We start from the raw sequence: 19,397 nt of genomic DNA on the forward strand, positions 1-19,397 counted from the left end.
TCATCCAGTAAACTGGCAATATAGATCGCTGTTTTGGCAGATATTTGTAACTTATTTAACATTTATTTTATCAGGTGTCTTATTGTTTTTTTACAGTTGTTGGTGTATAGAAACCTGTTATTCTAACATGTATTAGTGTTTTATGAGGTCTTCGTTAAAAAGGATGTTTTCTGCCCTTGTTTATCTTCAGTGGAAAATGACTATACAAGTGCTCTTTAGTAGTATTAAAGGGAAACACAGGTATTTTCTTGAAAGGTGAGAGAATAATAATTCTAATGAAAGAGTTTTTAATCAAATAAGTACTCCCGTGTGTTTACAATAAACATTTCAGTGGGGCCATTGAATGATCGAGAAGCTAAAGGAGCACTCAAGGACAATAAGGCCATTGCCGAGAAACTAAATAAATTCTTTGCATCAGTCTTCATGATTTGAGGATGTGAGGAAGATTCCCAAACCTGAACCATTCTTTTTAGGTGACAAATCTGAGGAACTGTCCCAGATTAAGGTGTCATTACAGGAGGTTTTCAAACAGATTGATAAACTAAACAGTAATAAGATACCCGGACTAGATGGTATACATCCAAGAGTTCTGAAGGAATTCAAATATGAAATTGCAGACTATTAACTGTAGTCTGTAACCTATCATTTAAATTAGCTTCTGCTAATTTTTAAAAAGGGCTCCAGAGGTGACCCTGGCAATTGCAGGCCAGTAATCCTGACCTCAGTATTGGGCTAACTGATTGAAACTATAATAAAGAACAAAATTGTCAGACACAGATGAACATAATTTGTCGGAAGATAGTCAACATGGTTTTTGTAAAGGGAAATCATACCTCACTAATCTACTAGAATTCTTTGAAGGGGTCAGCAAGTATGTGAACAAGGGGGATCCAGTGAATATAGTGTATTTAGATTTTCAGAAAGACTTTGACAAGTTCCCTCAGCAAAGGCTCTTAAGCAAAGTAAGCAGTCATGGGATAAGAGGGATGGTACTCTCATGGATTGGTAACTGTTTAAAAGATAGAAAACACAGGGTAGGAATAAATGGTCAGTTTTCAGAATGGAGAGAGGTGAATAGTGGTGTCCTCTAGGGATCTGTACTGGGCCCAGTCCTATTCAATATATTCATAAGTGATCTGGAAAAGGAGGAAACCGTGAGGTGGCAAAATTTGCAGATGATACAAAACTACTCAAGACAGTTAAGTCCCAGGCAGACTGCAAAGAGCTACAAAAGGATCTCTCAGAACTGGGTGACTGGGCAATAAAATGACAGATGAAATTCAATGTTGATAAATGCAAAGTAATGTACATTGGAAAATATAATCCCAACAATACACATAAAATAATGGGGTCTAAATTAGCTGTTACCACTCAAGAAAGAGATCTTGGAGTCTTTGTGGATAGTTCTCTGAAAACATTCACTCAGTGTGCAATGGCAGTCAAAAAAGCGAACAAAATGTTGGGAATCATTAAGAAAGGGATAGATAATAGACAGAAAATATCATATTACCTCTATATAAATCCATGGTACACTCATATCATGACTACTGCGTGCAGATGTGGTTGCCCCGTCTCAAAAAAGAATTATTGGAATTGGAAAAGGTTCAGAAAAGGTCAATAAAAGTGATTAGGAGTATGGAATGGCTACCATTTGAGGAGAGATTAATAAAACTGGGACTTTTCAGCTTGGAAAAAAGATGACTGGTATGGCAAAAGTAAAGAAGGAAGTGTTATTTACTCCTTCTAGTAACGTAGGAACTAGGAGTCCTAGGCAGCAGGTTTAAAACAAACAAAAGGAAGTATTTTTTCACACAACGCACAGTCAAACTGTGAAACTCCTTGCCAGAAGTTGTTGTCAAGGCCAAGACTATAACAGGGTTCAAAAAAAACTAGATAAATTCATGGAGGATAGGTCCATCAATGACTGTTAGCCAGGATGGGCAGGGATTATGTCCCTAGCCTCTGTTTGTTTGTTTGCCAGAAGTTGGGTATGGGCAACGGGATGGATCACTTGATGATTACCTGTTCTGTTCATTCCCTCTGGGGCATCTGGCATTGGCTACTGTTGGAAGACAGGATTCTGGGCTAGATGGACCTTTCGTCTGACCCAGTATGGCCATCCTTATGTTCCTTATGAAATATGGGTTCAATAACATGGGTGTCTGTATCTCTTACCTTACATAATTTAATATGACAAACATTATATAGTCAAATGTTCTGATTTGGAAGCTGAGATTGACTCTTAGGAATATGGAAGGGTTTTGGTCAAGAAATAAGTTTCTTGTCTTTAACATTCTTTAATGTGTACATTTTCAAAGACTCTGGATGCTTTAGGAATATATAAATTTCCCACATGACCTGTTCAATCAGGGTTTATAATAATTATATTACTTAAGTGTGTTGTACCAATTTTTTCATTTCATTTTTTTAAATATGCAAAATATACAAGGAGCGTGTCTAGTACTATACAACCACATTTTAATCTATTTTATAATTATCTGATGTGGAGAGTCCTTTGGAATCAGTCACCGGAATAATGCCATGTACTTTCTAAAAACAGTAGCCATTAAATTCATGGCCTGCAGAAAAACAGTGTCTTGTGCTCCCCCTGCTGGCTTTTTGGCCACAGTGAGCTAACACCACTCCAAAATGTTTTTTTATTTTTCTGCCATTGTGGCTATAATGCAATCTGACAGATGAGTGAGACCTCGTTGAAAGCTTTAGGAGAGAGAGAGGATAGTAAGGTCTGTGAAATGAACAATCAGTAGGGGAAAACACTTTTTAGGGAAAAAACTACGAACAGTAGTGAATAAAACAGGGCAGGGGACACTAAAATATTAAGTATCCCTCCTAAGAAGGAATTGTCTACCCTCTTTTCTTCTGCTGTATGATGTGTTAGCACATTCTCTCTGTTGTACACTAAAGCCTTTCCAAATTGATCGATAGTGCTAAGCAAGATTCAAAAATGGAATATTTACATTAAAAGCTCAGTATTACAAAATGGCAGAAGTAATTTTTAACCTGAATTTCTGAAACTAAGCAACTCCTGCACCTGACATCCTTTGCCTCCCCACAATCCTAAGATCAGGAGGCAAATTTGTGAGGCTAACTCTCTGTTCTTACCTTAATGTTTCCAGATTATTTGGAGACAGCTATACAATTTGAAGTAATGACCTTATTACACCTACAAATAAATTTGTGTGTTTTATGACCGCTTGTCTTAAATTTCTAGACAAAACATAGAATACACTAGTTTAGGTTGGTAGTGCCAATATAGCCAATTTAATGACTAAATTAAGTGTAATGAACCAAAATTGCTTCAATTGCTAACTAGCTTCATCATGTCTATCTGCTGCTTGAGTTCTTTGAAACCATTTTCATAAAAAGGCACTTGCCCTATGGCATCTATTTAACCAAACTGGGAGATTACATTTTGCAACATGAAGTCATTGATGTGCCTTTGCATGGGAACCAACAGTTGTTTTAGATCCACCATTTCCCCCATCTCTTTGCCTTATAATCCTAGTGGTGATTAAGTCTCTAGGCACTTTCTCTTTTATTGGCTGCCACAGTCTATATGTTATGAAAAGTATTTCCTGACTGCATCATGCTCTCCCAAATGTTTCTTTTACAGATCCGTTATTCCTGCTATATCAAGGGGATTATGTTTCTTGAAGAAATGTGTGTACCTTTATTTAATTTACTTGGGTATTTTAACAAGCATGTAATCTCTATATTAATTATCCTTTTGATGTTTGTCATACAAGATACCAAAGAAAGTATAGAATGATTCACTTGGGTTGTTTCAACTAGATATTTGACAGATAGGCAAAGGTAAGCTGTGGTATGTAAATACATTATCAGCCAATAATCCACAATCTAAATGTTACAATCATCACTTGAAAGAAAGGTTTAGTTGATGTGCCACTTTCAGCAACAGAATCTGTTACTCACTTTTATTGTTTGCAGTGGAGAGAAAATCAAATGCTTGAGAACACTCTTAGGTTTTTTAAAAAACAAGAAAATAAATTTAAAAATCTATTTGTTTGTACTACGATATATACAACACAGAGTATGGGTGAACTTTCATGTATCTCTGCCAGTATGCCCAGTTATTTAATTAATTCTCATACGTTAATTGAATGTGATGAATGAAAATACTATTGTTTCCCATGAAATTTTGTGTCTCCCATGCTGTTTTCTTCCAGCTGTCGTTGAGTCATGTAGAGTGATTGCACAAGGGATGGTGGTTGATAAGAATGTATCACAACTTAGGTGAGAGTGAATCTGAGTTGTAGTGAGGGGCTGTCCTAGTGGTTGATGTAATTCTTTACATGCATGAATATGGAGCCAAATTCATCTATAGTGAGCATAATGTTGATACCATGGTTTCAATAAGCACATCAAATTCCTGGTTTTAGAAGATAATTTTAAACTGGGGACTTGTTTCTTTTAAAACCCAGCAAGGGCTGCTGGGCTGGGTTTCCATACTACTGAATCCCTCAGCTCTCCAAGACCTATTTCACAGCTGTCAAGAAAAGACCCAGGATCAAGCCCTGTTGCTTTGCAGTGTAGATGCAGCCTCATAGGATGCATGCTCTGGCGGTCTGCCAAAAATAATCCACAATCCCACAGGCTTTCTTTGTCCCCTGGGTAGTCAAGTTTGGTGGACAGTCAAGTTTTCCCACACTGCATCACCAACAAAGAGCTCGAGCAGCCACATATTGGGAGAGTGCTAGGAAGTCTGGATTATAGTTGGTTGGACTCATGCCTTGTCTACACTACGGAGGAAGATCGATCCAAGTTACACAACTTCAGCTATATGAATAATGTAGCTGAAGTTGACGTATTTAGATCTACTTACCGCGGGATCCACACTATGCTATGTTGATATGAGATGCTCTCCCATCGACTCCCCTTGTGTGTCTCGTTCAGGTCGAGTACAGGAGTTGACAGGAGAGTGATCTCTAGTCAATTTAGCAGGTCTTCACTAGATCCGCTAAATTGACTGTTGATGCATCATCAATCACCATGCGTCGATCCCCTGGTAAGTGTGGACAAGCCCTTAGACCCCCATAATGCAGCCTAGATGCTGGAACCCAGGTTGGGATCTAGGGTTCAACAATTCCTAAACTTCAGTTACAAATGTGTGTAGATGCTGAAGCCTTAAGTTAATAAACACGGGGTCTGGTAACTTGAGTTCTACTGATCCTGGGCTGACATTGCAGTGTAGGAATTACCCTATAGCTCAGTTATTAGGGCACTCACCTGAGATGTAGGAGATCCAGATTCAAGTCCCTGCTCTCTCTGATTCAGACCAGAAAAAAAGACAAATTTTGAAACCTTTCTTATGAAATGGAATTCTTGTTTTCCAGACTTTCCTATTGAGGACATCACCCTGGCCCTTGGCTGGCCAAGACCTGAAAGAACACAACTAAGAATCAGACTCTGGCCCTGCACATGAAATATAAAAACTGCACTAATCACTAGATCTTGCCTTTGGGTTTTGTTTCACATAGAACTTAGGCTTTACTAGCGCACACACTTCAAAACTCCAGGAAATTGGTCTTGACTAAAATCAGGAATGTTTAATGTTTTTGTTTTAGTTAGTGGCATGGCAAGTGGGGAAGTGCCTTACCTTCAAACATTCAAATGTCATCAGAATTGTTAAGGGGAGTAATAGATTTTATCTACTGCTTAGTGTTTAAAAGCACTTATCTTTCATTAGTATGCCACACGTACATGCCTTCAAGTAGATAAAAGGTTGTGGCAAGGAGGAGGGAGAAAAATTGTTCTTAACCTCTGAGAACAGGACAAGAAGCAATGGTCTTAAATTGCAGCAAGGGAGGTTTAGGTTGGACATTAGGAAAACTTCCTAACTGTCAGGGTGGCAAAGCACTGGAATAAATTGCCTAGGGAGGTTGTTGACTCTCCATAATCGGAAATTTTTAAGAGCAGGTTAGACAAACACCTGACAGGGATGGTCTAGATAATACTTACTCCTGCCACGAGTGCAGGGGACTGGACTAGATGACCTCTCAAGGCCTCTTCCAGTTCTACGATTAGTAGAGTGCATAATAATTTGATAGTTGGATCAGGAAGTTTCAAAATCTGTCTAATATATTTAAAATACTAGTGTGGTTTAGACCCACAGTGAGAATGCATTCATAGAGAACCGTCTTCTCAACTAGACTATTGAATTTCCTATCTCAGCCACATTTTATTTATGGTTGGTAGAGCTGGGCAGAGGCCAAATTTTCCATTGTGTAGGAAATTGATTAGATTTTGAGGAATTGGCATTTTCCAGTGGAAAAATATTTCTAATCAGAAATTTTTTGACCAACTCTAATGTTTGGACTCCTTACTGCTGGCTGTGAAGGCTTGGCAATACCAGTTGTTTTGTTTTTAAATATATACCCATGAAAAATGTCTGTCTTGTGAGTCAGTCTTTTATTGTTCCCCATCCCCAAGTTTCTTCTTAGGCTTTTGGAGATTATTTTCTGGTGTTATGGTGGCTGCTGTGTTTATGCATGTACTATTACTGTATTTTTGACTTATTGTTTGAGGAAAGCTCTAGATAGGTTTTTTAAAAATGTCACAAAACTAAATAAAATATTTTAAGTAACAAAAATGCAAACATTAAAAACAAAACAATTAACTGTTCCTCTTCCCCTTACATCTATGAGGAGGAAGAGAGAGGTTGCTCTTTCATAGTTCTAATATTTGAAAGACATTACACCTTGTCTACACAGCCTCAGGTTCAAACTATGAGGGAATGAAGAGCAGTGCACACCAAAATGCTACATTGTAACTCCCCCAGTGTGGATGCTGCAGGCACACATTAAAAGATAACTTAGTTTGTGTCAAAGTGTTCATTTTCAAACAGTCAGGGCCGACTCTAGCCATTTCGCTGCCCCAAGCATGGCGGCACGCCGCGGGGGGCGCTCTGCCACTTGCCGGTCCCGTGGCTCCGGTGGACCTCCCGCAGGCATGCCTGTGGATGCTCCACCGGAGCCGTGGGACCAGCGGACCCTCCGCAGGGACACCTGCGGGAGGTCCACCGGAGCAGTCTGCCGCCCTCCTGGCAACCCGCAGAGCGCTCCCCCACGGCATGCCGCCCCGAGCACGTGTTTGGCATGCTGGGGCCTGGAGCCGGCTCTGCAAACAGGACTACATTAATGTTCACACCTGCAGCATCCACATGGGGGAGTTGGAGTGCAGCACTTCTGTTCACACCCTGTAGTTCAAACTGGGGTGGGGCATTGTAGACATACTCTCAGTTCCTAAACTGATGGGCACAGCCTAAACATCTAGATTAGACAAGTCCTGAAGAGTTTTCTGTCAGTGTCTTGCTAATTAGATAACAAGTATAGCTCCACAACAGAATACAGGTACCTTGCTCTAACATCCCATCTAACTGACACAAGTTCTCTTTGAAAGGCCAACTCCTGTTTTCAGAGCAGTTTCACAAACTGTATTTTTAAAATTAGTCAACCTCAATATAGGTTGTGGGTTACTGTGACCCTAGTTTGCTCATTCCATTTCTCATGTTCTGCTGCTGTCACATTCTGAATTGTGGTTACTTCAACAGCAGTTCACAAAAATTAAATGTTTCCCTCTTCCTCATTGTAAACATGTGGCAGTGTAAGGCAGCCAAATAAGCCACAGCTACAGATAGGCAGGAGGGTTCCCACCCCCACTCCTGGGAAACCTCCCCCTCAAAAAAACAGATGCTTATCAGTACAGAAGGGTGAATGAACACCAACTGACGAAAAACAACATAGTTATATAGTTAAATGCATGATTTTTATATATGTGATATAAAGATCAGGGAATTATAGATATATCAGTTCCAGGTTTAATTGCATTTCTGTCCCCGGAAGAGCACTCTGTGGGGCAGGAACTCGTGTTCTTCTCCTCCAGAATAGTGTTTTAGGGTTGTGTTTATTCCAGCAGGTCTGATCTTACTTTAGTGCCTGCTATTCTGATGTCTCTCAAGGGTTTTGACAGTGTTTACCAGTGACCAGTCAGCTTTCATGAAGCACAATTCATTTATTTAGGACAAAAGCATTACAGAGAAAACCTACAACAAAAGAATAAATGGTCTACATTCATGTTAAACTTGCCAGTTGTTGTCCATCTTCCATATGGAGACCATGGTAGCTTTCAAAAATCCTTCAAACTCTTATAGCAGGGTTTTGTCCTCTTGGTTAAAGTCTTCTGTCAGTTTGTGGATCAAGTGAGGGTCACAGAATCAGTTCAGGCTGACACTTTATACAGTTAGGGGTCTTTTTTCCCCCCACTCATTCTGAAACAGATAAAACCAGGCAATGCTTCAAAGGGCTGTGTAGCTGTATAACCAGCACAGTGACTTTGCATTAATAAACTCCGAGGGACTCCTGGTTCCCCAAAATCATCCTGTGAGCCAGGAAGACAAAGACTTAGAGCGTTTGTTGATATTAAAGTCTTTGAATATTCCATATACCCCCACAGCATCTGACATATCCAAATGTAACAGTCTTTGAAGTTTCCATGCTTCTAGGGTCTCAGATCTCTTGTTTCTTCCCATTAGAAGAGAGAGACGTCAACTCCTTCACCCTGGTGAATAACAATACAATGTGAGGGGGAGAAACTGAGTGTCTCATTCTTTCATTTAAAACCCCTCAGAAATTTCCCAGTTCTCCACAGCAGGTACGTCATTGGCTTGGCAACTTGAATGGAGCTTGAGTGAATGCTAATTCTACCAAATTAAGGCCAAAGCCTGAGCTTTCCCTTTAACTTTGCGGTAGTTCCCATTCTCAGCAACAAAATTTCCTTTACAACACTTATACTGTTCTAATTGGCAAATATGCACCAGTCTCTACACATAGCTCTTATTTAGCAAGCTCTCCTTGACTTCCAAAATTTCAAGAAGATTTTAATGATGTCTTTTAAATATTTTGTTTACTGAGATATCAGTGGCTACATTGATCTGCACTCCTGAGTCAAACCAAACCAATATTACAAACCACACTATCTTTCACCCAGGCAAGTGGTCTTAGTGATAAATGGTCACTTAGACCAAAAATCACAAATGCTGAGATTGCTTCAAGTCCTAACAGACCAGTCACTTACCCCAGATTAATTTGTATCTGAGATCACAGACCAAAGAGAACATCTGTTGCAATTTCTATAATGAACTAATTAAAGTTTATTTACATGGGGAAATAAATTATTTATTTACAGATTACAGCAAGCATATACACACAAGTGAGTTATCTATGATTCCCAAAGGTGGCAGAGATGTGGTAATCTGTCAGTTCAAGAGGTCTTTCAGGGCAGACCCAGGCTCTGCCTCAGCTGAGACTCTCTGGCCCTGTGAGAGTTCAGACAGCAAAGAGATGAAAAATCTTCATGTCAACTATTTTTATTTCCATCTTCCAGCATTAAAATCGATGGGATGAGGCCCTCTGCACATACTTCTCTGTGGATGGATGAGGCAATGAACAAAGCATTTGTCTTTTATAATTGCCCATTTAATTTGTGATAGTCCTTCTGGATGGACGGGTGGGAGGGGGATGATTCCCATGGCTGATGATTCACAAGTTGAGAACAAACCGTTTTCAAAGCTACAAACTAAAATGTACCTATTTCTTAATAGCGTGGAATACAGACATTACAAATGAGATGAATGCATGCAGCAACTTATAGGCGTTTGGTAGAGACTAAACACTAAATACATTCTTATATGACTAATACCTATTTTGAACAAAACTAACCTATATATGAGCTGGTTTGGTTTCCAGCTATGAGCTTGTCAGTTTTTAGCTAACACCGACGGCCTTGGCCAAAGCTGGCACTTGGTTTACCAGCATCACAATTAGCATTACAAATATATTTTTATAGCAATAAGCTTAGGTATCTGACAATCATAACTGGGAGCAAGCTCCCCACACAGGTTAAACACAGAAATTTAGTTGGCATAATTCAACTAAGGCAACCACCCATTACAAATTTTGCCATAGATTGATCTATGAAATTCACTATTGCTGGACATTGTTGAAGTAACTTGCATAGGAAGATTTAAAGAAGAATTAGATGCTTAGTAAGAACAGTGCTGGCAGTTAGTCATGTGGGGAAAAAATTAAGATTATCAATTCTCATACTATAATGTGAAAACTCCTTGAGACAGATGGCAATTAAAGAACCTCCCCTCCACACACACACAAAACAGTGTTGCACAGTGGCTAAGGTGCTCTATTTTTTCCTCTTTTACTGAAAACACTGGTGGAGATCACTGCTTGAGACCGTATATTTAAGTACAATATTTAGGCCATTGTGGTGTTTCAGTAATTCTTCTGTTTGTGAGCTAGATGATCCTCCTGATTTAATTCACTGCTTGTCATCTGGGTTCTATTGTTGCTTTCTAAGCAGGAGAAGAAAAGAGTACTATAGTATGTTGGAATGATTGTGTGTGTTGTCAGTAAATGAATCCTATTTGTGTACAAATTCTGTGTATGCACTATTTTACATCATAATTTTATAACCCCCATGTTACAATATTTTGTAGATTTTTTTTGTTTGTTTGCACACCCAAAACTCCCCTTGGTTCCATAAAGTTCTAAAATTCTTTTTAATTTCTATACCATTTAGACTTTTATTTTTGCCATGGAGAGAGGAAATTCCCTGGCAGTTTGAGAACTGTATGCAGTCAATTGAATTGTATGTATTTCATCATCAAAATCTGTTTAAGTTTTAGGAAAACTTGAACAAAATGTTTACTTTAAGATAATATTGTGTAATCAACCTACAGGAAAATAATTAGCCTTACTTTGAGCATATGTTACTCATTGGAAAAATGGGTTTTGTTCTTTCAGAATTACTAGTTCAGTAAAAATAAACTTGTTTCTGAGGATAATTACTGTAAACATTAGGTGTTAACATCTTTGGAACAAATGATTTTTCAGAGGTTCTTAGCGCTCTATCAATGTGAGCTGCTGGTGAGGTCAGCACCTTTTGAAAATCAGGCCAGAAACAATGGGGTCAGATCATATGTAATGAAGACTGAGAGGGGACATGATAGCAGTTTTCAGGTATCTAAAAGGGTGTCATCAGGAGGAGGGAGAAAACTTGTTCACCTTAGCCTCTAATGATAGAACAAGAAGCAATGGGCTTAAACTGCAGCAAGGGAGATTTAGGTTGGACATTAGGAAAAAGTTCCTACCTGTCAGGGTAGTTAAAAACTGGAATAAATTGCCTAGGGAGGTTGTGGAATCTCCATCTCTGGAGATATTTAAGAGTAGGTTAGATAAATGTCTATCAGAGATGGTCTAGACAGTATTTGGTCCTGCCATGAGGGCAAGGGACTGGACTCGATGACCTCTCGAGGTCCCTTCCAGTCCTAGAGTCTATGAATCTAAGTCCCAGAAATAGCATTTTTAGTGGTTCAAAAAGTGGTTCACTTACTATTGGTATCTCTTGAAAGATGTCAGGTATCAGAGGGGTAGCCGTGTTAGTCTGGATCTGTAAAAAGCGACAGAGTCCTGTTGCACCTTATAGACTAACAGATGTATAGGAGCATAAACTTTCGTGGGTGAATACCCACTTTGTCAGATGCATGCTGAAGTGGGTATTCACCCATGAAAGCTTATGCTCCTATACTTCTGTTAGTCTATAAGGTGCCACAGGACACTCTGTCGCTTTTTACTTGAAAGATGCTGGCTCTGCGATATGTTTGGCCTTCAAGATTTTTACAATGGCAAACTTGGGCGAAGACGCACCTTGCACACCATATCTGCCATTTGCTTGTTTGGTAGGACTACTTAAACATAAGAATGGCTCAAAAGCTTAATGCCATTATCAACGGTGGAATTAAAAACATAAGGAAATACCCAACATAAACAAAACACAGGAGAAAGTAAACAGCAGTATGAGACAGTGGAACCAGGTAAAGGTTTTCCTCCCCTAGCACAATCTACTTCAACGTTTTTTCCCCTACCATGAGTTTGAAGCGAAGAAGACTTCATTAAAATATTGGGTAGCCAGATGGGTTTTAGGAATTATCCACTGATATATCATTCTGTATGAGAAATGAACTGTGGAAAAAGTTGGGGAGAACATAGGATCTTGCTTGAAATGTTATGGGGGCAACGTGAGTTTTGACCCTCACATGTTTGTAGTTGTGCTGTAAAGTACATGTTCCTTACCTGCCTTGTTGTCATAACTGTTTTGCTTTTCACACTGGACATTTTTTATTAGAAATTCCTGAACTTTCTTTTTATGTGCTCTTCTCATTTATACTACTTAAACCCTTTGTTCAGAAGTTAAAATTGCCCTAACTACCTGCCAAACAATTTAGAGGATCATTCTGCAGTGTCTTAGATGATCTTATTGTACTACAACTCACTGAAAAAGTGCACCTTTTGTAACGACTGAGGTACTGTATTTGTCTTTTAAAATAAACCGGCTATGTGTTTCTTAATATAAGATCAGTTTTTTCAAAGGACAAAGATTGCCAATGTTTTAAAAGGGGGAACCTAGAAGAATTGTTTTAACCTATGAGTGTATTCTAAGAGTGAACAAATTCTACAGTTTGTAATCCAAGTGTTTAGGTTAAATCTTGTGTTCATACTGTTTTTGTCATTGTTTTAAATCTCCTCTGTGCTAATCCTTGTTGCAGGACCCCAATAAGAATATAAACACAAACAGCAGCAGCAGTAGTAACAGTTTTTCAAAGCCCCATAAATTAACAAAGGAGCACAAGGAAAAACCGTCTAAAGACTCAAAAGAACATAAAAGTGCCTTCAAAGAACCTTCCAGGGAACACAACAAATCTTCCAAAGAATCCTCTAAGAAACCCAAAGAAAACAAACCACTGAAAGATGAAAAAATAGTTCCTAAGATGGCCTTCAAGGAACCCAAACCCATGTCCAAGGAGCCAAAATCTGAAAATAGCATTCTTACTATAACAGGTGGACAGCAGCAAGAAAAGAAAGCCCCTACAAAAAGGCCCCCTACTACAGATTCTGAGGAACTTACTGCCAAAAAAAGGAAAAAAAGTAGTTCGGAGGCTTTATTTCGAAGTTTTTCTAGTGCTCCCTCCCTGGTACTTACTTGTTCTTCTGACAAAAAACAAATAAGGGATAAATCTCATCTTAAGATGGGGAAGGTCAAAATGGAAAGTGAAACACTGGAGAAGAAAAAGCCTACTTTACCACCATTTGACGATATTGTGGATCCCAATGACTCTGACATGGAGGAAAACATGTCCTCCAAATCTGAAGTAAGTGTCTCTTGTTTTTGTTTCCCTGTTTTGGGTTGTGTTCCATATTTTTCTTCCTTTTTTTTGTTATTTCTTTCAGGAAACTTTGTTGTATCTGTGGATTCTAAATGGGCTTTTAGATCTTTTGTAAATTATGCAAAATCATGGATGTTAACTATTGGCTATTTAAATGTTTAGGTGTTTTGGTTGTATTGTCACTTGACTCATCAACTTGTTGACATAATTTTGACGGCATTTCAGCGGTGATGCCTCCGAATGATGCTGTTTGCCACCAAATTTCAGCGGCATTTCAGTGGATGCTCGTCTGCCGGCCAGTACGCAGGTGCTTAGACGCCTCAGCGGGCACCTGTTGTTTATAGATTGTTTACTAGATTTATGTAAAATGTCTGGAATTAACAATGACTTATCAATTTATTCCCCTTCCAAAGAAACCAATTTCACCTTTTGTGAGAGATTGAGTTGTAAGGATTTTTTCATGCTCTGTGATGAGGATTTGTATTAAGAGGCAAGAAAACTCTGTGATAGGTTCTATTAGTTCTATTAGTTACTGAAATTGAATAAAATATTAGTTCTATTAGTTATTGAGATGGGAATAAAAGAAATGTTAAAGTATAATAGCTGCCAATATGCTGTTTGCAGAGGGCAAGTGTATGGTGCAGTCATCTACGCACATTCCCTTCTTACTAATAACAATGTTGAGAACATTCGCGTCCTGATTAAAGCATAGCTTTTAGTAACACAGATTTTTTTTTCTCCATGGGGGAAAAAAGCTCTATAATGAGCCACTGAAGATTGTTGTGATTTCACTGAAAGAATATTTCTGTAAGAAGTTATATAATAGCGTTATATAATAGTACTAGAGAAACAGCCACTTCAGTATCAATAGGCATTTCTGGGTTGGGGTAGAGGGAATGGTAACTACTAGTGCTCCTCTTCTCACCTTCTTTCACTTTCAAAAGTGTAGATCCATTGCTGCTTGCTAGCTTTTGTTTGCACTTCTACATGATACTTAAGTGATAGCACTTGGGTCACTAGAGAGCTGTTTAGATGTTAAGTTGTTAGTAAATATTTATATTCCAGCAGCACCTGGAGACCACAGTCAGAATCAGAGGTTGTGCTCTCTGCTGTACAGATGTTGAGGTAGACAAAGTCTCTGCCCCCAAAGAGTTTACATAGTAATAACAGAAGTAATATACAAAGACGGGTAGGGAGGGAGACAATTAAATACATACACTTTATATATGTGGTATAGTGGTATATTTCTATACTTATATTTGCAACATTTTTTTTTAGTTTTTTAAATTACACAAATAGCAATGTTTTCCAACTGCCCTGAGTCTTGCCATTTAACATTGGCTACTTTCTTGTTGTTGTCACAGCCGAAGTTGGCCTGGAGAAGGGATTAAAAGGAGGAATGATCAATTCAGATATCAAGGAGAACAATGCACACGTAACGGGGTGGTGTTGAAGTAAGGATGAAGATGTTTGTGGGAATGAGCAGACAAGTGGGTGGTCAAGGGTTGGTGTCTTTGGCTGAACAGAATGGCTGTGAGTAACAAAAACAAGTGGATAAGATCAGAGAGACGAAGTCTGAAGGGTCTTGAAGGTCAGGCAGAGAAACTTGAACTTGATATAGTGGAAGAAGCAGAGCCAGTGGAGAGATTTAAAGAGGGCAGTGGTTGAACAGACTGACAAAGAAACCTGGTCTTCAGTAGCTCGAGTTGCTATGGATCAGAATGTGAAGTGAGTGTTGAGGAAGAGGTTGCAGTAATCAAAGCAGGAGATAAAAGTTTCAGCTGTGGGCTAGTGGGATAGGAAGAATAATATGGAAGAAGCAGCAGTAAGATTTGGCAACAGCCTAGATATATGGGGTGAGAGAGAATCAAAGATGACCCAAGCTTACAGTCTTGACAGATGGGAAGAATGACACTGTTGTCACAGTGACCCAAAAGACGGCTCTAGAGGAAAGATAGGGAAATTCCATTTTGGCCAAGCAAAACTGAAGCTGAGTGGAAGGCATCCAGCAGATAATGGCAAGATAGTTGAGATGTGGCTACAGCGACACAGATTGGCAATGAAAAAACAACTTTGTGAGTGACTTGTGTTTAAGCTTTTTAAAAGCTGATGAATATGAATTGCTGCAGTAATTCATGGATTTATTTACATGGAATCATATGTATTAGATGTGAAGTGGATTTATATGCTCACCACAATCAAGGAGTGTTTTTTTGTTACAGTTAGACATATATTATGCTGGTTACTTTGTTTTAAAATGATATCCTAATTGGTTTACATACTGATAGTTTATGGGCATTCGGGTATCTTTATAGCTTGTCAAAGAGTTTGCAATCACATAGCCTACATCATCCCCAGAATTGTACATTAACATTCCAAAATGGAAGGAAGATGGGTAAATCATAGCAAACTTTTAGCAGTTCAATCCAGCTCAATGTATGAGCTATTTTTTGTTGTTGACTGTATTTTGGTGAATGGGAATATATCTTTTTTTGTTTTTGTTTTTTGTTTTTTTGTTTTAAGAGACGGGGCATGGCAGGTGTAATTATTCGTATCTGAGCGTATTGTACAGCAGTTTTCTGGTAACTCTGTACACTTTAATTCATTGGTAATGCTTGTGGCCGGGATAGCATGATTAATATATATGATCTTCATAAAAATGGAGTGTCCATGCTTTCTTGGTGGGGAGTGGGCAGGAGAGCACTGCTCAGATGAACTGATAATGAAGAGGTCTAGTAGTCTGACTCATTTGGAGGTGTCTGAGGCAATCAGTTTGTTTTGTGCCTTCCAATGAAAGGAGATAATGCCAGAATATTTCTGCACATAAATAGTTAGGCCAGCATTTATAAAATATTGTATGTTTCTGATACCAGATTAGTGATGTGCTGTCAAAACTCCAAAAAGGAGCAAGCTCAAAAACTGTCTATGTTAACTGCTGCTGTATGTTACCATCCATGGGCAAAATATGACCCAAGTCCCACATTCTTGGCCAAAATCCATTAGTCCTTTCTCCCACTACCATCCAAACCCCTAGCCATCCTTCCTTCAACCTTTGACCCACCATTCTTAAACCCATTCCTTAGCATTGTATAGAGGCTCTTAAATAATTCTTCCACCTGGTAGTTATTCTACAGCAGCAGGAGTGGTAGTGGCAGGTGGGCTGTCCTGCAGCTTATCTGTAGGGTGGTTGATTGGCTTAATAGTGGATTGTCTTCACCTCACTGTCTGAGGGGGAAAAGCTCTGCAAATGGAGGAAAGAAGAGAGAGGAGAAAGAAGAGCTTTCCCTTTGCTCTCCCTTACTCTAACACTATTCCTTTTGGTTTTTGAGATAGACCAGTCTCCCCTGAGTGCTAGCGGTTTTCTCTTTCATTATGTTGTTTTCGTTTTTACACTTTTGAAATGCTTATGTACGTTTCTGTATGCCTCTAACATGTATAATATAGTGATCCAATAAGAACTAGGGGTCACCAAATGAAATTAGTAGGCAGCAGGCTTAAAACAAACAAAAAAGGAAATATTTTTTCCTACAGCACACAGTCAAGCTGTGCAACTCCTTGCCAGAGGATGTTGTAAAGGCCAAGACTATAACAGGGTTCAAAAAAGAACTGGAGAAATTCACGGAGGATAGGTCGATCAATGGCTATTAGCCAGGATGGGCAGGGATGGTGTCCCTAGCCTCTGTTTGCCAGAAGCTGGGAATGGACGATAAGGAATGGATCACTTGATGATTATCTGTTCTGTTCATTCCCTCTGGGGCACCTGGCATTGGCCACTGTTGGAAGACAGGATACTGGGCTAGATGGATCTTTGGTCTGATCTAGTATGGCCCTTCTTATGTTCTTATGTAATTCTCATTCTACTTAGTATGTTAGAAAAAAATTATGCCGATAGATATTTGAAGAGATAAAATTTTAATTAGAGTAGGAGAAATGAGTTAATTGCAAAATCTAAGCAGAAAACATTTAAAAAAAATAAAAAGGTTCCTTAACCTATCCTGAGTTATTTTCAAGAATCATTCCTCTTCAGAAGAAAACTGAACTTAGAACAGTGAAGTGACCTAAGACTAATTTAAAAAAAAAAGGGTATTTTTCTGAAAACTTTTGCCTAGCCTGCACATTCATCTGTTTTTAAGTGCAACTTAGCTTTTAAGATAAGAGTTTTAATCACTTCTCTTAGTAGACTTGGTCTGTGATAGCATCTTCTATGGGGAGATAGGTGGAGGCAGGGAGAAGGGAATTAAAATACTCCCTAAAGGTAGTAGAGGAATCTCAGTGGATATCGACACTGTGTGTAGGGGTGGAGATGCTGGTTAGTGTGGAAAGGAACTCTTCAAACCACCCAAGTGGAATTTTTATTTTAACTCTCCTTCTAGCTTGTTGTATGCCTACTCAGCCCTACCCTATTCAAAGCCCTGTTTAAACTGTCTGGAACCAGCAATAAATATCCCACTGTGGATGCATCAGCTTTTGATTTTCACATGATGGAAGCTTGTCACAAGGAGAGAACGTCTTTATTTTATTTCTAAAGTGGCTTTTTAATGACTGTTCCCCTAGTGCATGCAAAAGCTGTAAAACTTGCAAGGTACATAGCTGAACAGAATCCTCTTTATAGGATGGGACTAACAATGTTACAGCTATAGTTGAGATGCCGTTTTCATTCTAAATCCTTGTGGCTTTATAACTTTCTGAAAAAAATTACCCATAAGGCTGAAATTGCTCAGGTTTTTGTCAATCTTGAGCTGAATTAATTTTAACATGTGAAGAGAAGATTCTGCATTGTTAAGACTTAGCAGTTACCTAGAGCTTCACAGATAAACTAAAATCATTTCAAAAGTTCAAATTCTGCAGACATAAGCCTTTACTTCAGGCATGTAGTATTATTATTTGACTCTTCAGCCAGTCAGTTTTCCCTTTTGCCCCTTAAGAGAGGCATTTAAGGCAAAAAGGAAGGCTACTGTAACACTAGTTGGGATTGTAAAGGTATAGAAATCAAGGAAATGTGTGCTACTTTGGGAGCTCTATAGCCCAATTTATGTAGAATGGGAATTGGGGATTTCTGACACTATTATGAGCATTTAGAGTTTATGGTGCTTAATGATTCTGAATGTGTGTTCTGTAACTTGGCTGTTATGATTCTACTGCATCTGACTTTTTTCAGTATCCCAATTAAAATCCACAGGTGCCTTCATTTTTAATACAAAGTAGGATTAAATGACACGAGCTATTTGCAGTGCTGTTTATCACTTGTCAGTGATTGTAGTGGAATACCTGAGGGATACCTTGACATTGAATTAAAATACTACTGAAATTCAGACTTAGAGGTCTATAGGCTGCTTTTGTTCACTGCCCATGGCAGCTAGTAGTGCCCCTTCAAAGGGGAACTCCAGAAGCAGAGCTGGCTGTTCTGAGCGCCTGTTCAAGACAGGATTCTGTCCCTAGGATCCCTGGCAATCCGTACAGCCCCATAATGATCTGGAAAAGGGAGGTGAGCAGGACTGTGGTAAAACCTACGGGTGGCATACAGATTAATCAAAACCAGTGAAGAGTGGAAAGAACTTCAAAAGATCCGAACAGAGGCAAGTGTGTGAGCAACATGATGGCTGATGAAATTCAGTGTAGGCAAGTAGAAGAAACTATCTGAATTACTCAAATATGTTAATGGGTTCTAAACTAACTGTGGATGCTCAGGAAAAGAACTAGATATCTTTATGAAAAGCTTAGTGAAGAGCATTTGTTCTATTTACAATGATGGTCAAAAGATGTTAGGTTTCATAGATTCATAGACTCTAGGACTGGAAGGGACCTCGAGAGGTCATCGAGTCCAGTGTCACTGCCGCTATGGCAGGACAAATACTGGTCTAGAAGAACATCGCTGATAGACAGCATTCTACATTACTCTACTATCCCAGAATGGAGATTCCACAACTTCCCTTGAGCAATTATTCAGTTAGTTTTAACACCCGGAAGTTAGGAATTATTCCTAAGTAAACTAATCTCTTGGATGGAGTTTTAAGCCCTATTGCTCTTGATTCTTATCATTAGAGGGAAGGTGACCAAGTCTCTCTTTCGCGTCCTCCTGCATGACACACTTGTAGACCTGAAAATGCTATCATCTCTCTAA

General features: G+C 38.9%; 1 protein-coding gene across 4 annotated transcripts in view; it reads left to right on the forward strand.

The window, feature by feature from the left end:
* Nucleotides 1-19,397, forward strand: part of MLLT3 (MLLT3 super elongation complex subunit) — a 231,022-nt gene that overhangs the window by 159,354 nt on the left and 52,271 nt on the right. For all 4 annotated transcript variants that reach the window (XM_032797555.2, XM_032797556.2, XM_032797554.2 and 1 more), the window contains one exon: nt 12,659-13,261. In XM_032797555.2, coding sequence (XP_032653446.1) covers nt 12,659-13,261 — 603 coding nt within the window. The remainder of the gene's footprint in view (nt 1-12,658; nt 13,262-19,397) is intronic.

This window comes from Chelonoidis abingdonii, chromosome 6 (genome assembly GCF_003597395.2).
Source record: "Chelonoidis abingdonii isolate Lonesome George chromosome 6, CheloAbing_2.0, whole genome shotgun sequence".
Classification (NCBI taxonomy): domain Eukaryota; kingdom Metazoa; phylum Chordata; order Testudines; family Testudinidae; genus Chelonoidis; species Chelonoidis abingdonii.